Source organism: Lichenostomus cassidix, unplaced genomic scaffold (assembly GCF_008360975.1).
Source record: "Lichenostomus cassidix isolate B80296 unplaced genomic scaffold, HeHo_3.0 HiC_scaffold_36, whole genome shotgun sequence".
Classification (NCBI taxonomy): Eukaryota; Metazoa; Chordata; class Aves; order Passeriformes; family Meliphagidae; genus Lichenostomus; species Lichenostomus cassidix.
In genome coordinates this window covers 980596-994531 of record NW_028147270.1, presented here as the reverse complement: position 1 = coordinate 994531, position 13936 = coordinate 980596, and the positions used below count along the sequence as shown (strand labels likewise).

At 49.5% G+C, this 13936-nt stretch overlaps 1 protein-coding gene across 1 annotated transcript; it reads left to right on the top strand.

The window, feature by feature from the left end:
- Positions 1 to 625: 625 nt before the first annotated feature.
- On the top strand, positions 626 to 13854 carry MFAP4 (microfibril associated protein 4). Its single transcript, XM_085044513.1, has 6 exons — positions 626 to 694; positions 3239 to 3305; positions 6191 to 6348; positions 9714 to 9810; positions 11832 to 12014; positions 13497 to 13854. Exons 1-6 carry the CDS (start codon positions 689 to 691, stop codon positions 13742 to 13744), a joined length of 759 nt encoding a protein of 252 aa, XP_084900639.1. The 5' UTR covers positions 626 to 688; the 3' UTR covers positions 13745 to 13854.
- Positions 13855 to 13936: the final 82 nt, after the last annotated feature.

Here is a 13936-nt window from a genome sequence, read left to right as displayed (position 1 = left end):
CGGGATAAAAACCCACAAAAAAAGGAATTTTTGGGGTTATTTTTGGGATGAAATAGCGGAAAATGGGATTTTTTTTCCCCCAAAAAAGGCAAAACTCCAAGTTTATAAAAAAAAAAAGTCCCAAAAAATCAGTAAAAAATCAGTTTTTTCCCCAAAAAATGCCCAAAAATTGAGATAAAAAGCCACAAAAAAAGGGATTTGGGATTTTTTGGGGGACGGGAAGGAGGAATTTGGGATTTTTTTCTCCCAAAAAAGGCAAAATTCCAAGTTTATCCCAAAAAAAAATCCGTAAAAAATCCCCCAAAAAATCGATTTTTTCCCCAAAAAACGCTAAAAATTTGGGCTAAAAAACCACCAAAAAAAGGGATTTGGGTTATTTTTGGGACGGGAAGGAGGAATTTGGGATTTTTCTCCCAAAAAAGGGTAAAATTCCAAGTTCATCCCAGAAAAAAATCCCCAAAAATCCAAACAAAATCCCCAAAAAATCGATTTTTTCCCCAAAAAATGCCCAAAAATTGAGCTAAAAACCCACAAAAAAAAGGGATTTGGGTTATTTTTGGGACGGGAAGGAGGAATTTGGGATTTTTCTCCCAAAAAAGGGCAGCTCGGGGGTCCTTCCCCCCCAAAAGGGCCCCCGGGCTGAGCCGCCCCTCCCCCACCGCCCCGCCCGAGAGGAGCTCGAGGAGCCATGGAGGTACCGGGGGGAGGGGAGGAGGAAAAAACCCCAAAATCGCCCCAAAATCTGACCCGGGGGACCCCGAAATGTATGGGAAAATATCCAGGGAACCCAAAATCCCCGAAATTTATCCCAAAATCGCCGAAATTTAGCCTAAAATCTGAGCCGGGACACCCGAAATCCCCGAAATTCAGCCCAAAAATCGATCCCGGGAGCCGAAAAACCCCAAATTCAACCCTAAATACCCCAAAATCCCCCAAATTCGCCCCGAAAATCTATGCCGGAAGCAAAAAATCCCCGAAATTTACCCCAAAATCTGAGCCCGGGACCCCAAAATACCCGAAAATCCGCGAAAATCACCCCAAAAATCGATTCCGGGAGCCAAAAACCCCCAAATTCACCCCAAAATCTGAACCGGGAATCCCGAAAAGCCCCAAAATACCCGAAATTCGCCCCGAAAATCTACCCCGGGAGCAAAAAATCCCCGAAATTTACCCTAAAATCTGACCCGGGACATCCGAAAAGCCCCGAATTTACTCCAAAATACCCCAAAATTCCCTAAATTCACCCCAAAATCTATCCCGGGACACCCGAAATCCCCGAAATTCACCCCAAAAATCGATCCCGGGAGCCAAAAAACCCCAAATTCACCCCAAAATCTGACCCGGGAACCCCAAAATACCCGAAAATCACCCCAAATACCCCAAAATACCCCAAATTCACCCCGAAAATCTATCCCGGGAGCAAAAAATCCCCGAAATTTATACCAAAATCGCCGAAATTTACCCCAAAATCTGAGCCGGGACACCCGAAATCCCCGAAATTCACCTCGAAAATCGATCCCGGGAGGTGAAAAACCCCAAATTCACCCCAAAATACCCCAAATTTACCCCCAAAATCTCTCCCGGGAGCAAAAAATCCCCGAAATTTACCCGAAAATCTATCCCGGGAACCCCAAAATCCCCCAAATTCACCCCAAAATCTGAGCCGGGAACCCCAAAATACCCGAAATTTACCCCGAAATCCCCGAAATTCACCCCAAAAATCGATCCAGGGAGCCGAAAAACCCCAAATTCACCCCAAAATCTGAACCAGGAATCCCGGAAAGCCCCAAATTTACCCCAAAATCCCCCAAAATCCCCCAAATTCACCCCAAAAATCTATCCCGGGAGCAAAAAATCCCCGAAATTTACCCCAAAATAGCCGAAATTTGCCCCAAAATCTGAGCCGGGACATCCGAAAAGCCCCAAATTTACCCCAAATTCACCCTAAAATCTATTCCGGGAGCCAAAAACCCCTAATTTACCCCGAAATCCCCCAAATTTACCCCAAAATCCCCCAAATTCACCCCGAAAATCGATCCCGCGAGCCGAAACACCCCAAAATTTACCCCAAAATCTGAGCCGGGAACCCCGAAATAGCCAGAAATCTGTGCTGGGAACCCAAAATCCCCCAAATTTATCCCGAAATCCCCCAAATTTGCCCCAAAATCGGAGCCTGGGACACCGAAATACCCCAAAATCCCCGAAATTCACCCCAAAAATCGATTCCGGGAGCCAAAAAACCCCAAATTCACCCCAAAATCTGAGCCGGGAACCCCGAAAAGCCCCAAATTTACCCAAAATACCCAAAAATCCCCGAAATTCACCCCAAAAATCGATCCCGGGAGCCGAAAATCCCCAAAATTTACCCCAAAATGCCCCAAATTCACCCCAAAATCTGAGCCGGGGACCCCGAAATTTAGAGAGAGTTAGACTGGGAACTCGAAATCTCCCAAAATCCCCGAAATTTACCCCAAAATCTGACCCGGGACACCTGAAATCCCCGAAATTCACCCCAAAAATCGATCCCGGGAGCAAAAAAAAACCCAAATTCACCCCAAAATCTGAGCAGGGGATCCCGAAATATACAGAAATCTATTCAGGGAACTCAAAATACCCGAAATTTACCCCAAAATCCCCCCAAATTCACCCCAAAATACCCCAAAATTGCCCCAAAAATCGATCCCGGAAACCCCAAAATAGCCAGAAATCTGTCCTGGGAACCCAAAATCCCCAAATTTACCCCAAAATCCCCCAAATTCTCCCCAAATTCCCCCCCGGGACTCCCAAAATACACCCTGGGAACCCCAAATTCGCCCCAAAATCCCCCAAATTCCCCCTGAATGTCCCAAATTTCCCCGATTTCCCCAAATTTCCCTAAATTTCCCCAAAATTCCCTGAAAATGCCCCAAATTTCCAAATTCCCAAATTCTGCCCCAAATTTCCCCAAATTTCCCCCAAATCCACAAAAATGCCCCAAATTTCCCCCCAAATCCACAAAAATGCCCCAAATTCTCCCGAATTTTCCCCAAAATCTCCCAAATTTCCCCAAAACGCCCCGAATTTCTCCTAAAATGCCCTAAAATCTCCCAAATTTCTCCCAAATTCCCCCATATTTCCCCCCAAAATCCCCAAAAATCCCCCAAATTCTCCCGAATTTCCCCCAAAATCTCCCAAATTTCCCCAAATTTCTCCCAAAATTCCCCAAAATCTCCCAAATTTCCCCCAAATTCCCTCCCAGTTGGTGGCTGTGGCGCTGCTGGTGGCACTGGGAACTCTGGGCGAGGGACAACCGATCGGACCGCAGGGTGAGACTGGGAGGGAACTGGTTTGTACTGGGATGGACTGGGAGGGAACTGGGATGGACTGGGATAAAATGGGATTGAACTGGGATGGACTGGAAATGGACTGGGAGGAGCTGGGAGTGGCTTTGGGGTTACTGGTTTATACTGGTTTGGGGGTTGGGGGAACTGGGATGGACTGGGATGGACTGGGATGGACTGGGATGAACTGGGATGAATTGGGATTAACTGGGATTGGACTGGGATGGACTGGGAGGGAACTGGGATGGACTGGGATGGACTGGGATGGACTGGGATGAACTGGGATGAATTGGGATTAACTGGGATTGGACTGGGATGGACTGGGAGGGAACTGGGATGGACTGGGAGGGACTGGGAGTGGCGTTGGGGTTACTGGTTTATACTGGTTTGGGGTTTGGGGGAACTGGGAGTGACTGGGATGAACTGGGATTGAACTGGGATTGGACTGGGATGGACTGGGAGGGAACTGGGAAGGACTGGGAGGGACTGGGAGTGGCTTTAGGGTTACTGGTTTATACTGGTTTGGAGTTTTTCGTTACTGGTTTGGGGTTTGGGGGAACTGGGAGTGACTGGGATTGAACTGGGATGAACTGGGATGAACTGGGATTGGACTGGGATGAACTGGGATTGAACTGAACTGGGATGGGACTGGGAGGGACTGGGAGTGGCGTTGGGGTTACTGGTTTATACTGGTTTGGGGTTTGTGGGAACTGGGATTGAACTGGGAGGGACTGGGATGGAACTGGGAATGAATTGGGATTAACTGGGAGGGACTGGGAGGAGATTGGGAATGGCTTTAGGGTTACTGGTTTATACTGGTTTGGGGTTTTTCGTTACTGGTTTGGGGTTTGGGGGAACTGGGAGTGACTGGGATTGAACTGGGATGAAACTGGGATGAACTGGGATGGACTGGGAGGGAACTGGGAGGGACTGGGAGTGGCGTTGGGGTTACTGGTTTATACTGGTTTGGGGTTTAGGGGAACTGGGAATGAACTGGGAGGGACTGGGATGGAACTGGGATGAACTGGGAGTGACTGGGAGGGACTGGGATTGAACTGGGAGGGACTGGGAGGGGATTGGGAGTGGCTTTGGGGTTACTGGTTTATACTGGTTTGGGGTTTTTCGTTACTGGTTTGGGGTTTGGGGGAACTGGGATGAACTGGGATGGACTGGGATGGACTGGGATTGAACTGGGATTGGACTGGGATTGGACTGGGATGGACTGGGAGGGACTGGGAGTGGCTTTGGGGTTACTGGTTTATACTGGTTTGGGGTTTGGGGGAACTGGGATGGACTGGGATGGAACTGGGATGGAACGGGATTGAGCTGGGATAAACTGGGATGGACTGGGATGGACTGGGAGGGGATTGGGAATGGCTCTGGGGTTACTGGTTTATACTGGTTTGGGGTTTTTCGTTACTGGTTTGGGGTTTGGGGGAACTGGGATGAACTGGGATAAACTGGGGGAGGAGTCGCAAAGCCGGAATGACCGGAAGTGCTCCCTGCTCTCCTCCCCCACCCTAAACCCCCAAATTTCCCCAAATCCTCCCAAATTTCCCAAAATTCCCCCAAATCTCCCCCAAATCCTCCCGAATCGCCCCGAATTTCCCCCCAAAATCTCCTCAAACTCCCCCAAATCCCCCAAAATCCCCCCGAATTCCCCTAAATCTCCCCAAAATCTCCCCAAACTCGCCCAAATTTCCCCCAAAATCTCCGCAAATTTTGATTTCCCGAGTTTTCCCCAAATCTCCCCAAATCTCCAAATCTCCCCCAATTTCACCCAAAATCTCCCCAAATCCCCCAAATTTCCCGAAGATCCCCAAATCTCCCAGTTTCTCACAAAATCTCCCCAAATTCCCCAATCTCCCAGGTTTTCCCTGAACCCCAAATTTTTCCCCAAATCTCTGCCCAAATTTTCCCCCATGTAAAATTCTCCCAAGTTACTCCCCAAATCCCCCAAATCCCTGATTCTCTAAACTGCCCAATTCCCCAGGTTTCCCCAAATCCTCCCAAATAGCCCCGAATATCCCGAATTTCACCCAAATTTCCACCAAATTCCCCCAAATCTCCCAAATTCCTCAAAATCTCCCAATTTCTCCAAAATCTCCCGTTTCCCCCAAATCCTCCCGAATTTCCCCCAAATTCCCCCAAATCTCCAATTTCCCCTAATTCTCCCCAAATCCCCCAAATTTTCCGAAAACCTCCCAAATTCCCCCAAAATTCCCCCAAATCTCCAATTCCCCCAAATTTCCCCAAATTTCCCCAAATCCTCCCAAATAACCCCGAATTTCCCCAAATTTCCCTCCAAATCTCCCCGAATTTTCCCAAATTTTCCCAAATTTCCCAAACCCCAAATCCTCCCAAATTTCCCCAAATTTTCCTCCCAAATAACCCCAAATTTCCCAAAATTTGCCTCCAAATCTCCCCAAATTCCCCAAATCCTCCCAAAATCCCCGAATATCCCCGATTCCCCAAATCTCCAAATTCTCCCCAACACCTCCCAAATTTCTCCCAAAATCTCCCCGAATTTCCCCCAAATCCTCCCGAATTTCCCCCAAATTCCGCCAAATCTCCCCGAATTTCCTCCAAATTCCCCCAAACATCCCAAATTTTCCCCAAAATTCCCCAAATCCTCCCGGAATTCCCCCAAATCCCCCAAATTCCCCAAATCCCCCGAATTTTCCCAAATCTCCCCCAAATCATCCCAAATTTCCTCCAAATCTTCCCGAATTTTCCCAAATTTCCCCCAAAATCTCCTAAATAACCCCGAATATCCCCGAATTTCCCCCAAATTCCCCCAATTTTCCCCAAATTTCCCTCCAAATCCCCCCGAATTGTCCCAAATTTTCCCAAATTCCCGCCCGCAGCAGACCGCTCGCTGTGCCCGCCCCTCCCCCCCCGGGACTGCCAGGACGTGCACGCGCAGGGCGCACGCGCAGACGGAGTCTACCTGGTGTCGCCGGCGGGGGGAGGGGCGCCGCCCGTGCCCGTCTACTGCGACATGAACACCGAGGGGCACGTGTGGACGGTAGCGCCCCTCCCCCGCCCCCAAACACCCCAAATTCAGCCCGAAATCCGACCCGGGATAGCCGAAATACCCGAAAATTGCACCAAAATACCCGAAATTTGCACAAAAATACCCGAAAATTGCACCGAAATACCCGAAATTTGCACCGAAATATCCGAAATTTGCACCAAAATCTGACCCGGGAACTCAAAAATAGCCGAAATTTACACAAAAATACCCGAAATTTGCACCAAAATCTTCGAAATTTGCACCAAAATACACAAAATTTACATCAAAATCCCTGAAATTTACACCAAAATCCCCGAAATTCAGCCCAAAATCCAAGCCGGGATAGCAGAAATACCTGAAAATTGCACCAAAATCCTCGAAATTTGCACCGAAATGCCTGAAATTTACGCCAAAATCCCCCAAATTTGCACCAAAATCTAACTGGGATACCCGAAATACCCGAAAATTGCACAAAAATACCCGAAATTTGCACAAAAATACCCGAAATTTGCACCGAAATACCCGAAATTTACATCGAAATACCCGAAATTTATGCCAAAATCCCCCAAATTTGCACCAAAATCTAACTGGGATACCCGAAATACCCGAAATTTGCACCAAAATCCAACCCGGGATAGCCGAAATACCCGAAATTTGCACTGAAATACCCGAAATTTGCGAAATACCCGAAATTTGCAAAATACCCGAAATTTGCACCAAAATCCGACCCGGGATAGCCGAAATACCCGAAATTTGCACAAAAATACCTGAAATTCGCACCAAAATACCCGAAAATTGCACCGAAATACCCGAAATTTGCACCAAAATCCGACCGGGGATAGCAGAAATACCCGAAAATTGCGCAAAAATACCCGAAATTTGCACAAAAATACCCGAAATTTAGACCAAAATCCCCGAAATTTACACCAAAATACCCGAAATTTGCACCAAAATCCAACCCGGGATAGCCGAAATACCCGAAATTTGCACCAAAATACCCGAAATTTGCACAAAAATACCCGAAATTTACACCAAAATACCCGAAATTTGCGCAAAAATACCCGAAAATTGCACCAAAATACCCGAAATTTGCACAAAAATACCCGAAATTTGCACCGAAATACCCGAAATTTGCACCAAAATACCCGAAATTTGCACAGAAATACCCGAACATTGCACCGAAATACCCGAAATTTGCACAAAAATACCCGAAATTTACACCAAAATCCAACCCGGGATAGCCGAAATACCCGAAATTTGCACCAAAATACCCGAAATTTGCACCAAAATACCCGAAATTTGCACCGAAATACCCGAAATTTGCACCAAAATCTGACCCGGGAACTCAAAATTATCCGAAATTTACCCCAAAATCCCTGAAATTTGCACCGAAATACCCGAAATTTGCACCAAAATCCAAGCCGGGCATCTCAAATCCCTGAAATTTGCACCAAAATCTAACTGGGATAGCCGAAATACCCGAAAATTGCACAAAAATACCCGAAATTTGCACAAAAATACCTGAAATTTGCACCGAAATCCTCGAAATTTGCACCAAAATACCCGAAATTTACACCGAAATACGCGAAATTTGCACCAAAATCCGACCCGGGATAGCAGAAATACCCGAAAATTGCACCGAAATATCCGAAATTTGCACAAAAATACCCGAAATTTGCACCAAAATCCGACCCGGGAACTCAAAAATATCCGAAATTTATACCGAAATACCTGAAATTTGCACCAAAATCCCTGAAATTTACACCAAAATCCTCGACATTCAGCCCAAAATCCAAGCCGGGACACTGAAATACCCGAAATTTGCACCAAAATCTAGCCGGGATATCTGAAGTACCCGAAATTTACACAAAAATCCCTGAAATTTGCACCAAAATACCCGAAATTTACACTGAAATCCACGAAATTTACACAAAAATCCCCGAAATTTGCACCAAAATCTGTCCGGGAATCTCAAATTCCCAAAATTTGCACCAAAATTCCCGAAATTTACACCGAAATACCCGAAATTTGCACCAAAATACACAAAATTTATACCAAAATCTAACCCGGGAATCTCAAATCCCCGAAATTCAGCCCAAAATCCCCAAAATTTGCAACAAAATCTAACCTGGGAATTCAAAAATATCAGAAATTTACCCCGAAATACCCGAAATTTGCACAAAAATACCCGAAATTTACCCCAAAATCCCCGAAATTTGCACCAAAATCCGACCCGGGAACTCAAAAATATCCGAAATTTGCACCAAAATGCCCGAAATTTACACAAAAATACCCGAAATTTACCCCAAAATACCCGAAATTGACCCCAAAATACCCGAAATTTGCACCAAAATCCCCAAAATTTACACTAAAATCCTCGAAATTTGCACCAAAATCCAACCTGGGATATCCAAAATACCCGAAATTTACACCGAAATCCTCAAAATTTGCACCTAAATCCCCAAAATCCAACCCGGAACACCCAAATTTACCCCAAAATACCTGAAATTTACACCAAAATCTATCCGGGAACTCCTAAATACCCAAAATTTACACCAAAAATCCCCGAAATTCATCCCCAAAATCCCCGAAATTTACACCAAAATGACCCAAATACAACCCGGGAACCCCAAAATCCCCGAAATTGGCACCAAAATCCAACCAGGAATCCCCAAAATCCCCCAAATTTTCCTCGGGTCGCCCCTCCCCCACCCCGCCCCGACCCCCCCATTTTATCGCCCCTCCCACCCTTTCCCCGCCCCTCCCCCACCCCGATTCCCAATTCCAATTTTCCCGCCCTCCCCCACAACCTCCCCAATCTCCTGCCCCTCCCCCACCCTCCCTGCCCCTCTCCCCATCCCCCCATTTCCCTGCCCTCCCCCATCGCCTCCCCCATCCCTCCCTCCCCCACCCCAACTCCCTCCCCATTTCCCGCCCCTCCCCACCCTTCCTTGCCCCCCCCCACCCCCATTCCCTGCCCCTCCCCACCCCATTTCCCACCCTCAATTCCTCCCACCCCTCCCCCACCCCTTCACCCCCTATTTTCCCACCCTCCCCCACCCTGTTTCCCTGCTCCCCCATTCCCTCCCCCATCGCCTCCCCACCCCACCCCATCTCCCCCACCCTTCCCTCCCCCATCCCCCATTTCCCTCCCCATCCCCCATTCCCTGCCCCTCCCCCATCGCCCCTCTCCCTCCCTCCCCTCCCCCACCCCAACCTCCCCACCTCTCGCCCTCCCACCCCATTCCCCATTGCCCTCCCCCAAATCCCTATTTCCCACCCTCCCCCACTCTCCCCTCCCCACTCCATCGCCCCTCCCCCACTCTCGCCCTCCCCCCTCTCGTCCCCACTCTCGCCCCTCCCCCACTCTCTCCCAGGTGTTCCAGAAACGCTTCAACGGCTCCGTGAGCTTCTTCCGCGGCTGGAACGACTATCGGTCAGGGTTCGGCCGGGCCGACGGCGAGTACTGGCTGGGTGAGACCAGTATGGACCAGTATAAACCAGTATAGACCAGTATAAACCAGTATAGACCAGTATAAACCAGTATAGAACTGTTTATACTGAACGACTATCGGTCAGGGTTCGGCCGGGCCGACGGCGAGTACTGGCTGGGTACGGTCAGTTCTGACCAGTATAAACCAGTATAAACCAGTATAGACTGATACAGACCAGTATAAACCAGTATGGATTGATATAAACCGGTATAAACCAGTACAAACCAGTACAGACCAGTATAGAATTGTTCACACTGAACGACTATCGGTCAGGGTTCGGCCGGGCCGACGGCGAGTACTGGCTGGGTATGGTCAGTTCTGACCAGTATAAACCAGTATAAACCAGTATAGACTGATACAGACCAGTATAAACCAGTATGGATTGATATAAACCGGTATAAACCAGTATAAACCAGTACAGACCAGTATAGAACTGTTTATACTGAACGACTATCGGTCAGGGTTCGGCCGGGCCGACGGCGAGTACTGGCTGGGTGAGACCAGTTCTGACCAGTATGGACCAGTATGGACCAGTATGGACCAGTATGGACCAGTACAGACTGATATAGACCAGTATAGACTGATATAGACCAGTATAAACCAGTATGGATCGATATAAACCAGTACAGACCAGTACAGACCAGTACAAACCAGTACAGAGCTGTTCACACTGAACAACTATCGGTCAGGGTTCGGCCGGGCTGACGGCGAGTACTGGCTGGGTGAGACCAGTATAAACCAGTATAAACCAGTATAGACCAGTATGGACCAGTATAGACAAGTATAGACCAGTATGGACCAGTATAGACCAGTATGGATTGGTTCAGACCAGTATGGACCAGTATAGATCAATGTAAACCAGTATGGACCAGTATGGACTCTCCCATGACCCCAATGACTCCCTGAGTGACCAGTGAGTGACCAGTGAGTGACTGCTGAGTCACCAATGAGTGACCAATGAGTGACCATTGAGTGACCAATGAGTGACCAATGAGTGACTGCTGAGTGACCAATGAGTGACCACTGAGTGACCAATGAGTGACCAATGAGTGACCACTGAGTGACCAATGAGTGACCAATGAGTGACCATTGAGTGACCACTGACTGACCCCTGGATGACTCTGAGTGACCCTTTAACCCCTGACTAAGTGACCCCTGAGTGACCAACGAGTGACCATTGAGTGACCAATGAGTGACCACTGAGTGACCACTGAGTGACCCCTGGATGACCCCTGAGTGACCCTTTAACCCCTGAGTGACCAACAAGTGACCAATGAGTGACCAATGAGTGACCAACGAGTGACCACTGAGTGACCAATGAGTGACCAGTGACTGACCAATGAGTGACCACTGGCTCCTGACTGACCCCTGACTGACCTCTGAGTGACCCTTTAACCCCTGAGTGACCAATGAGTGGCCAATGAGTGACCCTGAGTGACTGTTTAACCCCTGAGTGACTGCTAAGTGACCCCTGAGTGACCCTTTAACCCCTAAATGACCTCTGAGTGACCTCAATGACCCCTGAATGACCCCTGAATGACCCCTGACTGACCCTCTAACCCCTGCCTGACCAACGAGTGACCAATGAGTGACCAATGAGTGGTCATTGAGTGACCCTGAGTGACCAGAGTGACCAATGAGTGACCCCCGACTGACCCCTGAGTGACCCTCAGTAACACTGAGTGACTAAGTGACCTCTGACTGACCCTAATGACCCCTGAGTGACCCTTTAACCCTTAAATGACCTCTGAGTGACCCCTGAGTGACCCTTTAACCCCTGACTGACCAACAAGTGACCAATGAGTGACCAATGAGTGACCAATGAGTGACCACTGAGTGACCAATGAGTGACCAATGAGTGACCCTGAGTGACTGTTTAACCCCTGAGTGACTCTTTAACCCCTAAATGACCCCTGACTGACCCCTGGCTGACCCCCAAGTGACCCCTGACTGACCACTGAGTGACCACCGAGTGACCACTGACCCCTAACTGCCCCCCAGGCCTGCAGACTCTGGCCCTGCTGACCCTCCAGAACCGCTACGAGCTCCGCGTGGAGCTGGAGGACTTTGAGAACAATTCGGCTGCGGCGACCTACGGTCACTTCGCTCTGTCCCCCACCGCGGTCAGCGCCGAGGAGGACGGATACGCCCTGCACGTCGGGGGATTCGTGGACGGAGGGGCCGGTCAGTGGTCATCGGGGGGTCATTGGGGGGTCAGTGTGGGGGGTCAAGGGGTCATTGTGGGGGTCAAGGGGTCATCATGAGGTCAAGGGGTCAGTGGTGGTCAGTGGTGAAGGGATGGATACTCTCTGCACATCGGGGGGTTCGTGGACGGAGGGACTGGTCAGTGGTCATCGTGGGGTCATTGGGGGGTCACTGGGGTCATTGGGGGGTCAATGGTAGTCAGTGGTGGTCAGTGGGGTCAGTGGTGGTCAGTGATGGTCACTATGGTCAGTGGGGTCAGTGTGGTCATTGGGGTCATTGTGGGGTCAATGGGGTCATTGGGGGGTCAGTGGTGGTCAGTGTGGTCATTGTGGGGTCAAAGGGGTCATCATGAGGTCAGTGGTAGTCAGTGGGGTCATTGGGGTCATTGTGGTCAGTGGGGTCATTGTGGTGGTCAATGGGGTCGATGGGGTCAACCTAGTCAGGGTCAACCATCAGCTGACCACCAGTGGTCAACCATGGAAGGGTCAACCTTCAGGAGATCCATGGGGTCAATGGAGGTCAATGGGGAGGTCAGTGGAGATCAACCAGGTCAGGATCAACCATCAGCTGACCATCAGTGGTCAACCATGGAAGGATCAACCATCAGTTGACCAATGGTGGTCAATGGGGAGGTCAGTGGTGGTCAACCAGGTCATGGTTTGGTCAATGGGATCAACCATGTCAGGGTCAACCATCAGTTGACCAATGGTGGTCAATGGGGAGGTCAATGGTGGTCAATCAGGTCAAGGTCAACCATAGTTTGGTCAATGGGATCAACCAGGTCAAGGTCAACCATCAGTTGGTCAACCAAGTCAAGGTCAACCATGCTTTGGTCAATGTGGTCAACCAGGTCAAGGTCAACCATCAGCTGACCACCAGTGGTCAACCATGGAAGGGTCAACCTTTAGGAGATCCATGAGGTCAGTGAGGTCAACCAAGTCAGGATCAACCATCAGTTGACCATCAGTGGTCAACCAGGTGAAGGTCAACCATGGTTTGGTCAATGGAATCAACCAGGTCAAGGTCAACCATCAGTTGACCATCAGTGGTCAATCATGAAAGGGTCAATCTTCAGGAGATCCATGAGGTCAATGGGGTCAACAGTGGTCAACTATGGAAGGGTCAACCTTTAAGAGATCCATGAGGTCAGTGAGGTCAACCAAGTCAGGATCAACCATCAGTTGACCAATGGTGGTCAACCAGGTCCAGGTCAACCATGGTTTGGTCAATGGAATCAACCATGGAAGGGTCAACCATCAGTTGACCATCAGTGGTCAACCAAGTGAAGGTCAACCATGATTTGGTCAATGTGGTCAACCATGGAAAGGTCAACCATCAGTTGACCATCAGTGGTCAACCAAGTCAAAGTCAACCATGGTTTGGTCAATGTGGTCAACCATGGAAAGGTCACCCACCCACTGACCAACCAGCCGGTCACTACCGGTCACTCCCCTCCTCCAGGCGACTCGCTGAGCTACCACAACGGCCAGAAGTTCTCCACCTTCGACCGCGACCAGGACCTGTTCGCGCAGAACTGCGCCGCGCTCTCCTCGGGCGCCTGGTGGTTCCGCAGCTGCCACTTCTCCAACCTCAACGGCTTCTACCTGGCCGGACCTCACCTGTCCTACGCCAACGGCATCAACTGGGCCCAGTGGAAGGGATTCTACTACTCCCTCAAGAGGAGCGAGATGAAGATCCGCCGCCTCTAGGCCACGCCCACCTGGGTGTGGTCGCCCCCGGATGGGCCACGCCCAGCCCCGCCCCCCCCCCGCCCTGACCCCGCCCGCCTGCCTGTTTGTCAGTAAAGACCCAGCGTTGATTGGTTGGTTTGGTTTTTGGGGGGGGATGGAGGTTTTGGGTGGAATTTTGGGGATTTTTGGAGTAGTTTTTGGGGTCTGGGG

Excerpts from the sequence above, each read along its gene's own strand:
- MFAP4 (XM_085044513.1), top strand. Across the intron at positions 3,306-6,190 it reads ACAACCGATCGGACCGCAGG|ACCGCTCGCTGTGCCCGCCC; the intron begins GTGAGACTGGGA and ends CGCCCGCAGCAG. Across the intron at positions 12,015-13,496 it reads ATTCGTGGACGGAGGGGCCG|GCGACTCGCTGAGCTACCAC; the intron begins GTCAGTGGTCAT and ends CCCCTCCTCCAG.